This window comes from Anguilla rostrata, chromosome 2 (genome assembly GCF_018555375.3).
Source record: "Anguilla rostrata isolate EN2019 chromosome 2, ASM1855537v3, whole genome shotgun sequence".
In the NCBI taxonomy this organism is placed as follows: Eukaryota; Metazoa; Chordata; class Actinopteri; order Anguilliformes; family Anguillidae; genus Anguilla; species Anguilla rostrata.
In genome coordinates this window covers 11,062,672-11,077,615 of record NC_057934.1, presented here as the reverse complement: position 1 = coordinate 11,077,615, position 14,944 = coordinate 11,062,672, and the positions used below count along the sequence as shown (strand labels likewise).

The window sequence follows — 14,944 nt, the reverse complement described above, 5'->3', positions numbered from 1 at the left end:
CTCACATGGTTAAACAAAAAATAAAAAAGGAGAGAATATCCTCACATTTATTCATAAATGTTTAATTTTTAGCAGTTTAGAGAAAACTACGTAGAAGTTCAGTTTAGCACATTCACGGAAGCTGAAAGCTTTTTTTCCACCCATCGTACATCGTGTGCGCAGACTTTAATGTAGCACCAAAAAAGGAACTGTTCAGTAAATAAGGGAAGACTTGGCAGACTACTTTTCTTCACGGCATGTAAGGGAGGAGAGAGCCCCCCCTGAGGTGTGGTCTGGGAAAACAGCCGGCGATTCGTGCGCCGCGTGCCTGTTCGTCTGCGATCCCTTCCCTCCGCAGATTTACGCGACATCCACAATGCTTGGTCTAGGAAATTATTCTGCAGAATATGTCGCTGTGTACTTTTTGACCATGTTTAGTTGAACTCCAATGCTGCGATTCTCTCCCGTATCTGAACGTTTTTTCTTCATAGTTTTGTCTCGGGGAACCTATGACTCCCGTGTTTCTATAATGCAGTGGATTCGGTAGTATTTTGTACTTTCCTTAAAATCCTTTTATCAATTCAGGAAAAGTTATTTCTTCAACGAACTCCTCTTAATTTTAGTGAACAGACCTACTGCTACACACACATCTAAACCAATAATAATGGGCATAGTTTTATTTTATTATAAAATTAATAAAATAAAATATACATTTTAAAAAATGGTTAATGGAAATGCAGTTATGGGGTGCATACCTTTTTAGACTTTAAAACGTGAACCTCTAAATTATATAGTTTATTATTAACATAGCTCAATATTCCAAAGTGAACAAACATACGCCAGATAATAGGCTACACCTGAATAACTGCTACTAATATATATATATATTTTATTTATATATATATTTTATACCTGAATTCTTATAAACTCACGAGAACGGATGGGTATGTCCAGATTAAAACAAATGGTTTGTGTCATTTCTAAAATAAGCTCTAAAACAACATCCTTAATGTGCTTACAGCATCTCCAGAAATCTGTAAAATAGTTTATCTCAAAAACAGCATTAAACCTGCAAATATACCTTTAATCAGAGACATAAGGAAGGAATCAGGGAGGTTACACGGTCTGTGGAAACGACTCCCTGACATACCCCTGCTCGATTGGCATGTGCTTTGACCGAAAATGGCAAAGCAGCTGAGCAGTAGTAGGACTCCACCAGCCTCTGTCTCATTGGCCATCTAGCATCAACAGTCATCGGCAGGAAAAAAAAGAAAGAAAGAAAAAAAAAAGACACAACTCTGGAATGTTTTGCCGACTCCTGGCTTCGAAGCGTATGCCTGGCTGTTGTCAGTTCCTACTTTCTGTGTGGGAATGAACGTACCTCGTGCTGCATCTCGCTGTTGGGGAGAGCCTGTTAAAGAAGGGAATCCCTTTTCAGCTAAATGGCTCCCTGACTCAGAAGCTTCATTTCATTTGACCATCACGGGCTTCTGAAATGTAGCCTCTTTGCAGCTGTTTGCTGACCTTCAGGAGTTTCAGGATGCAGAATACTGTTAGCACAGAGACCTACTCTTATTGTTGTCTTTAGTTCATTTAGATTTTCATTACAGGCATTTTTTTTACATTTAGCAGACACTCTTATCCAGAGCGACTTACACAACTTTCATAGTGTTTTTGACTATGCTATACAGCCTATAAACTTTAGGATCACACATTCATCTGTTGTTTAACTTCGACTGAAAACCTGCACACATAGAGAGCATGGAACTACTCAAATGAGTCATCTCGGTTACCAGGGAGATTGAGACTGGGAGGAGAGCTCTATTCAGGAAGTGAGGTAATTCAAAACAGGAAATTTTGCATCAGAGAACAGTCGACAGCTGCAGCAGAAGCTAGGTTTCTTGGAAGTTCTATTTGAGCTAACTGCAACAAAATGAAATTCTCTCATTTCCTACTACTTATATTGATTGTGGTAAGTAAATAAGTACCGTTATGATACTGCGTTTACCGTACATTATGCTTTGTAAATGGCGTGTCAGAGGCACTTTATGCTAGTTTATTAAGTCTATTCGGTGGAAGAAATCAATGTTATACTGTAAACACTTGATCTGGTCTCTCTTGGACCAGGTTGTCTGGTTTGCTAACATTTTTCATTTTTTAAAAAACCTGATTACTTTATGAATTAAATATTACGAGAAATGAAGTACAAACATATCTAAACAACTTGTCCTTAGATACTTTACTGTGAGTTTCTTTCACTTTGAACAGTACTTTTAGTTTCATTTCTTTACATGCGATTTGTCATAACATGACATGGCATGTTAATGCTAACAATAAGGTAACGCATAACCTTTTTTTCACAGTTACTTGAAAATTTGCACGCTCAGTGCACAACAATAAGAGAAATCGGTCGTGGTAGTAGCCGCATGAAAAGAGAGCAGTGCCAAGATGGATATGGGGAGTATGAAGGGCGGAAATGCTGCAATTGTCCACCTGGTATGAATCCTCTTTTTTATTCTGTTTTTATTAGACTTTACATTATCAATTCAGTTTCAGCCAAACTTCATTCTGCATTGTGCCATTTACGATTGACAGCTTTTACTTTCACATATGTTTTGTATGATTGAGGGAAGAGGGAACAGTCGCAGCACTTAGGCTACTGTATGTTAAGGTTATTTAGTTTATGTAAATAAGTAGCAGCCTCCATTTTAAAGAAGAACCACATGGTATCTCAGTATATGCTGCCTAACAAGCAGAAGGCTAATCAGTGGCATGATTGACACATTTTTCCAAAGCATTTAACAATAAAAATGTACAAAAAAACACAACACTTAAAAAAGGCCTTGGATAGCAATGTTTGATATGCAAATAAATACAGTTTTATTTGACAGATATTGGATGTTTCGGGGGCTCTACTATTTACAATGTAAAGAGATGTGTAGCCTACATTAAGGATAATAACACAAGGCTTCAAATGTGAGCAAAATGTTTATTTTGCTCACAGTCATGGCACTTGCCACAAATGCAGGCCGTGTCTCGGCTATGGCCAATTACAATTACTGCGTTTCCATAGTGGTGAGACATCCTGTAGTAGACCTTCTTCTACCAGGGAGAGAGTATGACTCGAAACCCTGTAGTGTGAAGGGAACAGTGATGGAATTTTGAACAGAAACACACAATAGCCAATGAGTGCTTAGCTGACTGGGAAGAGGAATATTTGTTTTGCTCTAAATCACGCGAGTTTATGAGAGATGTCAGGTTCTGAGAATAATTAATAATTATTAATAATTATTGTGAGCATAAACGTTAAGTGTGTGATGCTCCTTCTTGGCCAAATGTCTGCTGTGTGCATTCTGATTGCAGTCTGCTGAGGGTTGATGCGATGCGCCTGAGCGGCTGCGCGCTCCTCCCAGTGTCTGTGCTGCGACACTTCCCCTCCCCGACACCCTACCCCCTACCACATGTGCAAGTCTTCGAGTTTTGTTGTAATGTTTGTAATGTTTGTAATGTTTTTATGATGTTGCTATGTGCTGAGGTTTTTCTTCGTTTCAATGAAACGAGTGCCCTCTCGTTTCATTGAAAGGACTGTTTTTTTCCTCCTCCTTCCTCCTGTTCTCTCATTTCTCGTCTAATAAGATGGCGCCGCAGATGGCTGCCTCGGTGTGTTGACCAAAACAAATTCCTCGTATGTGTACGTACTTGGCAATAAAATACGATTCTGATTCTGATTCTGATTAGGCCTACTAAAAGACAAAAAAAAATTGTGAAATCTGTTGTTGTGTTGGGTCTGCCACATTTTCAATCTTGTAGTGTGCACCAGATGTAAAATATTTTTACACCTGGAGGACCAAACAGTCCCAATATTTGACAAAATTTCACTCATTTCCAAAATGATTTTAATTTTGAAATTTAGGTGAATGGTAGATTTGAGCTTCAGGAATGAAATTCTGGTATAACTACATTTTGACCGGATAGTTATTTTGCAACATTTCTCATCTCTCCTATGAAATGGTAGTGTGTGTATAGCATTGATCAGGTTTGACCAGAAACACAACTGATGTCATTATGTAGTGCCACTACAAATTTGAAACTGTTTCAAAACGAGTATCCTGAGTAAACTTTGACACACAGGGGAGATGGGGGACAACTCGGACACTTTGTCTTAGGCCCGAATCTGAGGGGGGCCTAGAATGTGGAGTGTAGCTATTTTTAATTTGTCACAAAATATATTGCATTGTATAATTTTAGGTAAATGAGTTCTATGGACCAGAAACTCAAAAAAGAAGTGTAAATCTTGTGATAATGATTGGCAATGAAATTAATTGAAAGACGTAACACAGCATTGGGTGATAATTTATGCTTGATGAGTTCTTTTTAAACAGTTAAAATGGACTATTCAATTTAGGACGGGAACATAAAATATAGAAACATGACACAAACACAACCCAAAGGTTAGGGCAGATTCCACTCTGCGATTTTGAGAATAGCACAAAAATCCATAGTTACCACCTTTGAAAAAGTTTAATTTGGAAATGATTTTAACATAAGGCCCGAATGTTTCTTAGGGAAAAAATGGTCACATATAGACTTGTCTTTAAGTTTTTAAATGTGACAACCGGTTCCCATTTTTTTGTTACTGTTGTTTTACTATGCACCGCCCATGGCACCGCCACCTACCGCCATTTTGCTCATGGTGAATTTTACCAGAGAAGTAATTTCAATGTTCATGTCTTAAATGTACAATGTTTGACGGGGGCCACCTAGTGGTAGTTTACTCACATTGCACAGTGAAAGGACTTGTTAACATTTGAGGAAATATTAACAATTATTACCATAAAACACACAGAATTCATATGTGTGCCAACTTATTTCTTTGCAAAGCAATTGAACTTCAAGGTGTTTCTGCCTCCATCTAGAGATCCAAGTAGAGTACCATCTAATTTGTGCATCGTGGATTTCTGGAAAAGTTCACAATGCCTTTTAAGACAGCATTGATGCTACAAGGATTACTGACACCACTAATAATGTTGACCTGTGTTTCTGCAAGGTTATCATGTGAACAAGTGCAGTCAAAACAATGGAACAGAATGTCTGTCCTGTGAAGGGGAATCATATCGTGACCATGCCAATTTATTGGATTCCTGTGAGCCATGCACGTCCTGTAACCCTACAGGTATGCGTCTCTGAACCAATACAGAATAAAACATGTTATTTTGCTCTTTGAAACTTTGTCTAACTTTAAAATGACCTGAAGAATCTATATTTAATTGATTCTAAAACGGAGTTTACATCTATGGATTAGTGCTCTCCCTTTGATGTCCAAGTGGAAACCACATCCTAGTTTTAGGATGTTTTAATCTACGTACATGATTTATGCATCTAACTAATGAATCATCAAATATCTACTAAAGTTCACCATAAAGGCTTCTGTGTCCAATTTTATTGAACATTTTTTGATATCTTAATCCTAGGAGATGTTGGCCTGAACTCAGTCAATGTCTGTCCTTGATTTTGAATTAAATTATGTATGTGCAATAATTTGCCTACTAATTCTTAAACACAGTTTGATGAGTTAAACAAACTGTCTTGCCTTACTGTGTTTCTGAATAAAGAAATAGCCCTCTGATTAAATCAGGAGTTTTGGACTTTGATATCAGTTGTCACTGTAACTGATTAAGTGTTTTTTGAACTCACATTTTCCTTATCACCTGATATGATGTCACAGAAGCATCATTGTATTGACTAAGCAATTGTGTGGGATAATCATATGCAATATTAATTTCTTTAGCAAATCTGGAAACAGAAGAAAAATGCACTGTGAGGCGGAACACAGTCTGCAGATGCAAGGAGGGATACTACTGTGAGGAAGCAGTCAGAGAGGAATGCAAAGCATGTCATTCCTGCAAAAAGTATGTGCATTCATATGGTTTTATGCATTGATTTATAATAATGGGCAGAATCATTAAAATAATATTTGTGCCATCAAAAGGCCTTTATTACACAAAAGGGAATTTTTAAATTCTATTTTTAAGCTATGTCTTCATGGAACATCGTACTGAATTTAGAAATAAGAACAACTACAAAACACAGGGGAAATCAGACCTGGGTCAAATACATACATTTGTTTTGAATTCAACTACTTTTCTATGCTTTACTGATCTTGTCTGGTGTATTGGAACCAATTAAATACTCTCAAAAAGTGCAGACCCCACCTTCTGGTCATATTGGCAGGCTCGATTACACCAGACAAGATCAATAGAGTGCAGAAAAGTGTTTGAATCCAAGACAAATAAGTATTTGACCCAGGTCTGGGTGAAATATAAAGATTTTATGCTGTATTCCTCTCAGTATCTGTTTATTACAGGTATAATTGGTACTGTAGCAACTTAATGAATGCAGGGTGTGAAGGTGTATATGTTTGTCACAGCTTCACCACAATGTAAAGAAGCCTAGCAAATTCATAGCTAGCACAACTATATGAATATATACAAATACAGCTTGAGCCAGATGTATTTATAGTTTCAGACATAAATTCTGTTTCTATGATTTTTTTGACGTAAGATTGATTTATTATTTTGTTTTTGTGTAAGATGTGAAGATGGCTTTGCTATTGAAAAAGAATGCACGCGCACCAGCGATACTGTCTGCAAGGAAGTAGGAGGTAAAAATAAATAAATGTGTAAATAGGTACAAATTTCAAATGCACAGATAGATTACAAAAGATTACACTCTCTGTTGCTATCTCCCCACAGGTTTCTAACCACCTTGAAATTGTTATAGTTTTCTCTGAATAATGGAGTTTGTTTTAACTGCCATTACATCTAGTGGCCACTGTAGGAACTGCATGTAACACAGATGTACAGTATGCATTCAGAATGGTGGAGATCCAAAAGTAATGCAGTTCTCTTCGTTTGATGTATAAAATTAATTGTTTGTATGATGTTAAAAGGAATGTTTTCTTATTTAATTAATTAATTTCTTTGCTTATGCAGGTGATGCATGGTGGGCACTCATTGTTCTACCAATTATTTTTGCGATTCTTGCGATTGTGTATTTTTTTAAAAAAAGAAAGCTTTTTTGTTTTGGTAAGTACTTGCTTTTTTGTTTCCCCCCCCCCCCCCCATATGTATACAATACACACAGTATCATTGAGGAAATTATTATTGTTTCATACTTGCTGTCTGGTTTTAATAGTTTAACTTTTTTTAGCAGATAAACCGAAAGACAACTGTGTCGAAGACCCACACAAGGTATGTCTGTTCTTTTGCTGAAAAGGTAAAATGATTGTAGCTACAAACATTTTTTAAATTAATCAGTAGTTTACTTATACCAGCTTTTGTACTGACATGCTTGCAAAGCTGACTTAAAGGCAAGGTATAGCTTGGCACTCTCCCTTTCATTAGCTTGAGTGTTGCATATATACAGCAGGCATGAATTTTTATCAGTGTTCTTTGAAGAGGCTGGATTCTGATATATGTGACACCATTTACCCCTCTCCAGATACTGCTACATGCATAGATGATAGAAATACAAAAAACAAAATTTGGCATTTTTTTTCAATAGAATTTTCCATTTTTTACACATCTTGTGACAGACGTACTCATGTACAGACAGCTTAATCCGAAAGAAGCCCCTTCCTCACTGCACTTTTGTCCTCACCCTATGGTTTGATCGCCCTCTAGTGGTATAATAATCTTACTGTCCACATTGGAAATGGCTGACTGAAACATGGTAAATGTTACAGCACTTGTGTTTATGAAGTTTAAATAATCTAGGACTGTGGCTAAAAACAATGGTATGAAATAATTCTGTAAGTCAGTCATTTTGGAAACAGAGACAAAATGGATTCAGCACAGATAATACAATCAGTATGTGTTATTTATATATGAAAACATAATATTGAACATGTATAACAAATTAACACAATTACTTTTTTTTCCTACTCTAGGACAACGATATAAATGAACGCATTCCACTTAAACGTATGTATATTTTCATTCCCTGAGTATTACAAATATTTGATTTTAACAAACAAAAATGTAAACCTTTGCATTAAAAATTATCGCATTAAAATATTTTCCATGAAAAAAAAAGGCTAATTTCAAAAGCACATAATCACTATGATTACTCACATTGCTTTGAATACAACACGGGGGATATTAACCCGTTCATTGCTCTTATTTATGAAAATGGAATATGTATTTGAAAATGTATTGAACTATTTGACTTGCAGTGCTGTAAAATTCAAGACCTTTGTTCTCCCTTATTCACAGACATAGACCTCACTCCCCACCTGAATGACATAGTGAAGGAATTAGGGCCAAGAAGTACATTAGAGCTGGTCAGAGGCGACTTAAAAGATACTGTTATACAATTTCACGAAGTGGATGCTCCATATGACTCTCAGGAAAGATCCTACAGAACACTGAAGGATTGGTGTGAACAGCAAGGTCTCGAAAATGCTGCTCCAAATTTAATTCAGAAATTGAATGACAAGGGCATGAATACAACTGCTGATAAAATAAAGAAGATAATTCTGACTGGGAAGAAGAAGTAATAGGGCTGCCGGATGGCTCATCTGGTAGTGCACTGGGTTTCAGTGTGTGATGTGGCTCTTGATTTGCAATGGAAACCAGACTGTGCACCATTTAGTGCCCTGTCTCCGGTGGATCATGTTACTGCCGTGGTATGGGAAAACAAGTGCCTGGTCAATGTTGTTATCAAAGAAAATTGGTTGGGGGGTGATTGGGTGGCTCATCTGTGTAAGGCACTGTGCTGTGGTGCATGGATGAGCCCCACGGTCTCTGATTGAATCCAGACCACGCAGAATTGATGATTGTCGCCTAGGGTACCAGTGGGCTTGGTTGGTTAGGGGTCCGCCCCTTTTCGATTGGGTGCTTCTCTGTGGAACGAACTCCCCGTCCCTCTCCAAACCTCCCCCTCACTATCCATCTTCCGCCGTGGCCTGAAGACTCATCTCTTCAGACTATACCTAGAATAACCACCACCACGCTGTATATATTTAAAAAAAAAAACAAAAAAACAAAAAAACAAAAACCTTTTCCTATCACTTGTTACATGTTGCCCCTTCCCTGCGCTTCTTGGTAAATTGTATTCGTCCTAATACTGTAGCTTATTCTTCTGCCTAGTTTGGCTTTGCAGATGTTAGACCAGGATACTGTTCTTTGTTCTCGGCTAGAAATAGCTTTACAAAATAAGTAATTGTACCTTACTGAACCCGTGTTCAACAGTTGTCTACGATCATGAAAATGCACTTTTTGTACGTCGCTTTGGATAAAAGCGTCTGCTAAATGAATGTAATGTAATGTAATGTAATGGGTGTCTGCATGCCAAAGTCGCACGTGAGAGGCTTTCATCTGATCAAATTCTATGCAAGCTTGGCTGTGGACTGTGTTGTGAAAAAAACTCATTATTAGACATAGTTTCAGCTCAATATTAGATGTACTTTGGGATGATTCTACTTGGTTTAATGGAGAAAAGTCCAACAGTTGACATACCCCAGGGATTATTGTTTTTGTATTCTGTAATTCCTCAAAAGTGTACTATTCCCCAGTATCTCTGGTGGTTTTAAGACTCCGGTAAGACATCCATATTTGTGTAACTTTATGGAATTTTGTAAGTAAGAAAATGAAAATTTTATGATGGGTGTTCAGAGACTGCTGGCCAGTTCAATTAATAAATGAATAATAAAAAAAAACAGTCTAAACAGAATGTGATTTGTTTATTTGAGTGGTTGAGGAATATTTGTTAGCAAATTGAAGGCAGTTTGTGAGACTAAATGGCTTAAGTCCCCCAAAAATATTATTCATGATAGAGTAACCCAAAATGTATATATTTTATATGTATCCTGGTAGCTGAGTAAATTAAATGGTGTGGATTATTCATCCAAATGCTCATGCTGAAGTAGTAAAATATTTGTTTATAGTATGTTGCATCATGCTGTCTTGCGTAAGATTGGCGAGCTAGCAAGTGGGACTTTTACTGAGCTCAGGGACTTTCCTGTCTTCAAAAACCCCCACGTGTTTATGATTAACTTCCTTGCTGGGCTTGGGCGGTTGCCTTAATTATGTGGGTGATGTCATGTTTTCCGAGCCTTTTTGTAAGCTCAGCAAACAACATTAGGATCAATAAGCAGGTACTGAGCTGAATGGATCCTTGTGAACGACTTCTTTCACAAACGGCTAACACTTCCTGGTGACCCTGCCTTCTTCTATAAATGCAGGGTTGGGAAACTGAAAGTAAAGTAGCTGTCTAGTGGAGCCATGTGGTGGCGTTTATCTTTAAGTTTCCTGTTTATCCACCGGCTGAACGCACACTTTGCTGCCGACAGATAAAGGTTTTGGACTTTCCGAGGTTTGCCTTTTATGGTAGTTATTGTAGCTGCATGTGAAATCAAAGCAATGCCATAAATTGTTTCATAAAATGCCCACAAATAATTTAGGCTATTTTTCAATACAGTTGCCATGTAGATTTATCTCCTCAAAGTTTGAACTTGTCAAAGAAAAGTAGTGTGTCCTCTGACATCATTTCACTGCACATGCTGTGTATACGATACCATTTCTGTCCAAGTAAAATTCACTAATTTTTCATACTTTCTCCTCTTGAGTCATCTGTTCAAGATGGGTAAGGACATAATGTCTGGACAGAAATCACATTGTCTGTAACAACATTTTTTCATTCCATGATTGTGGAAAGAGATGTGATGCCAAGAGCAGGTAAAACTGATGACTCAAACATCGGAAAGCTACATCCCTTATAACCAACACACTAATGACTGAACTTGGTGCCAAGAATTTTAAATCTGCTTTTGGCATGCATCCGTTTGTGTCAGACTTTCCCCAGAATGAAACACAATGATTGACATATTGGCTAATACCTTTTTTCTTTTTCCATACTGCAATAAAACAAACAGTTATTGAGCCTATTAGGTTTGAACCAGAATCCAGAGAAATGCATACTGCTATGCAGAAGTGCTGAAGCGAAGGCGAGTCTAGACTAGCATACTCCTATGAAGTGCCTGTTTAGAAAGAAACATCTTGCCTTACCCGCATGCACTATTTATTATTACCATCACTGCTAATCAGCCGGCTTTAGTTAAACATATATAAATATGCATTCTTTATGCTGAGGCAAAGTTGTACCTTGCCGTTGTGCCCCAAAATAGGAACTTGTGAACAATCCATTTACACAGCAAGGTATTCACACCAGCACGCAGATCAGCCCTCCAGGACCGGAGTTGTGCACCCCTGGGTTAGGTTTAGGATTAGGGTTATAGTCATTGTGTGTGACGTTATGGCTTCTGATTTGTTCTGGCTGTAGTTAAACGCAACAGGGTGACTCAGGTAGGGTATTATTGTCATTACTAGGGTGGTGAAGATATAGTTGTTGAATTCTCCCGATAAAAGATCGCTTTCATACAGATTCATCTTAGAATGCATTTTTCCTTTTAAATAGTCTGTTAATTTAAACACTATTTAAAACACATTTCTGCAAATAGATAGATGTCATTAAAAAAATGGTTATAAGACTCGGATCTGAATATTATTATTTTGGCATTAGTAAGTGATTTGGCTGAGTTCCATTTGCAGGGGTGAAAGTCCTTCAGCAACATAAAAAAGCCAGAGGTCTTCTAATATATGTCACCAAAAAAGGCCGCCTAATTTGTGGACCTTTTCTGCTAAATTATTGCACTTCTTTGATTTGGCGTCCCTAGTGTCTGAGTAACATGCATGAACAACCCCCTGGCCTTAACAATCTTGTTCTTGCCAAATGTAAAAATTTCATCATACACAACAGGAAATACATTATTCGTTCTGTGAGTGAAAAATGTAATTCGCCTACAAGATCTGTAGGGCAATTTGTTTTATTGTTCACAGGTAGTCTATTCTCATTAAAATAACTTGAAGAATTGGCAAATGTTCTTCATCAAAGATTTCAGACCACTGACAAAGTACTGACAAAAACTCTGAAATGAAAAAGCAATGCTATGTGGTCCGCAGCACATTTTGCAGACACACATTATCTAACTCTGTTGATATAGAGAATATCTGGACCCCAGATGTGGACAGCTGAAGACGCTACAGTGTGGGTATGAGAGTCTGAGCAAGGGACATATCCTCGAGCAAGGGGCGTAAGTGCACGTGTAAAGATCTGTAAAGATCTTGCTGAATAAATGAATATGACAAAAGCAGAAATTTGATCACACACACACATATTATACGGTATGTCAATCATTATTTAAAACAGGCCTGTATAAATATAACCAGTATAAGTCGCATTCTGGATTACTTCTTATGTAATGGTGCCTGCTAAGCACATAAGCTATATCATTTAACCCTCCTATTATGTTTTAATTAACTAACAACTTTTATGTTTGGGGTCAATTTGACCCCAGCAATATAAAACTGCAGAAAATAATTGTAACTGAAAGTGTTACCCAAGTTTCTCTCTCAGCTACTATAGGCCTTTCTACTGATCATCTTAATAGCCCAGTAAATAAAACATGACTCCCCCCATCCTCCCCTTATACATCAAGTATTGATTTTATATGACTATACAATCTCATTCATTGACCTAAAATGGAAAACAAAGTATGTTTTGGTGTTTGCAGGGCTTTATGTTGGTATGGTAAGTGCTTATTAAAAAAGATCAGAGATCTCGTGGGAACTATGTTTTCTCCACACACACACACACACACACACACACACACACGCTCTCTTTCTCTCTCTCTCTCTCTCTCTCTCTCTCACACACACACGCACACACACACACACACACACAAATTAATGTGAAAGTGCCCTCAGCCAACACAACAAAAACAAGATCAAAATTATGATTTTATATAACATTAGAGCTTGGGGTCAAAATAACCCAACAACACTGATGCGTACAACGTGTACAGGACATCGAAAATAATTTTTTCAGTTCATTTCATGTTTGCCACGTTTTCCCCATAAAGTTAGGAAAAGTCATGAAATATCTAGCTGAAAAAGGTATGGTAACCATATTTTTAGAGACAGTAGACATTGAATGGAATCAAATTGACCCCAAACATAATAGGAGGGTTAATAAAAAACAATGGAACAGTAAAACAATGCGTTTCCAGGATCTCACTCTCTCCTTAACGGGAATTCAAAATCCCCCGGCCCCCGCGTTATTAACAGCAGTTTCGTTTGGCTTCAAAAGACCGGACATGCGGACTCAGCAGGGAGTCTGAATCACAGAGATCTTCCTGTTATGCTTAAATTTAACAACGGTCTGACTTCATCCCTTGTCTCTTTCCACTTCTGTGTCTGTCTGGTAATTTGGTGCTTGTTGCAGCAGTTGTGTGATGTTGCTATTCTTATGCCACTAGCAAAACTGATTATTCTTACTGCTAATTGTCTTGAAATATACTGTATGTGTCAAGGGTCTGGCTGGTCTGACTGGTGATATGATTATCCTTTGTTTACAGGGGTATAGTATTTTTATATAATTCACTTTTATATAATTAAACTTTATATAATTATATAATTTCAGGTAGTATTGTAATGAAGTAAACCTAGTTATTAATGGGCCAGTTTCGCAGACACAGATTAAGCCTAGTCCTCGACTAAATTCAAATTTATGTGAAGACTCTCCATACAAAGCTCACTTTAGTCCAGGACTAACCTTACTGTGTGTCCATGAAACTGGCCCAAGGAAACTGGCCCAGTTTAGGAAGCCAAAACTGTGAACCACAAATTTTACAGAATTTTGAAGCTGAGGGCTGGAGCTCCAAAGTTTGGAGAGTATCCTCAGAACCTCGTACAAGCTATGCCCTGACTGAAAATCACTAGCCTGAGGTGAAAGATGTTACGACAGGGACACCGCACAGTTTGCTGAGTTAGAGCTGACGCACGAAAGGATGTTATTCTTTACCTCTGTAAGGGACTTGCCAGTCATCCACACTCAAGCTGAAGCATGAACACTCAAAGCACAAGAACCTGGCACCTATACAACAGTGTATTTCACAACAAGAAATTCTGAAAGGCACAAATTAATTTAGCTCAGCTCACCTTGTGGGCGTGGAAGCTTTTTTCCACTGCCCTGTGCTCTGAAATGGCCTTTGTTTACACAGGACATAATGGAATAAGATGAGAAAAATCAGGGTATTTACACATCGGATTTAAAAAAAAAAGTGACTAAATGATCACCAATGATAAATAAATTATATTGATAATGCTTTGTGATATTAAGAAATTGAAGTTTTTGGTTTTTTTAAATGTTACTTCCTCACTAATTCCTCACCTTATTTTCATGGCCACTTCAATCCCTTTTGTGTTGTGTCCAGAACAGGGATTTGAATGGTCACACAGTTTACAGAGAATATCTGTTTTTTTGTGGTATGTTTTGTTGTCAGAAAGGATTTTGCTGTTCGGGCTATTTAATTACATTTGATATGCAGTTGATAATCCCTCAGTGCTATTGAAACCCAAAAGTGGTAAATTTTAGGGACAAATTTGAAAATGGTTAAAAGTTTGAGGCAGTTAATGTAAGATTTTTCTTTCTCTTTGGACTTTGCACACAACAAGATTTAAAGCTTTAGACAGAGCTATGATTTCAGTCTACACATGGTCGATTTGAAGTATTTCATCTGAAACTCATTGGAAACGCAAATGTAAAAAACTGAAGAGCTACATTCAGTTTAGTAAGTTGTGTACTCAGCACAGGGGTGTAGACACTGCATGGTGATGAGAAGGGGTGGGGGGTGGTCAAGACAATTCCAAGGGACCTGACTGAAAGGGGCTCTCAAAAATATTAGGACATTGGATTTTCTGGGGTGGTGGAGCCCAATGTGAGATCTTTCCTTGGGGCCCAAAATCCCTGATGACACCCCTGGTCACGGGTGCTGGCTTTATTGTAAGGCTTTTTCTGGTGCTGGCTTTTTCTCCTTTTATTCTCCTGTTATTTTGGGTACGTCCTT

The 14,944-nt window shown here is 37.7% G+C and overlaps 1 protein-coding gene across 2 annotated transcripts; it reads left to right on the top strand.

The window, feature by feature from the left end:
- The first annotated feature begins 1,465 nt into the window (after positions 1–1,465).
- fas (Fas cell surface death receptor) lies at positions 1,466–9,711 on the top strand. 2 transcript variants are annotated; one of them, XM_064319772.1, is made up of 9 exons: positions 1,466–1,951; positions 2,343–2,475; positions 5,027–5,152; positions 5,768–5,888; positions 6,570–6,640; positions 6,972–7,064; positions 7,192–7,229; positions 7,928–7,961; positions 8,253–9,711. In XM_064319772.1, exons 1-9 carry the CDS (start codon positions 1,913–1,915, stop codon positions 8,534–8,536), a joined length of 939 nt encoding a protein of 312 aa, XP_064175842.1. In that variant the 5' UTR covers positions 1,466–1,912; the 3' UTR covers positions 8,537–9,711. The 2 variants fall into 2 exon arrangements, with proteins under 2 accessions (XP_064175842.1, XP_064175837.1); XM_064319767.1 differs by having other exon boundaries at positions 1,485–1,951; positions 7,189–7,229.
- Positions 9,712–14,944: the final 5,233 nt, after the last annotated feature.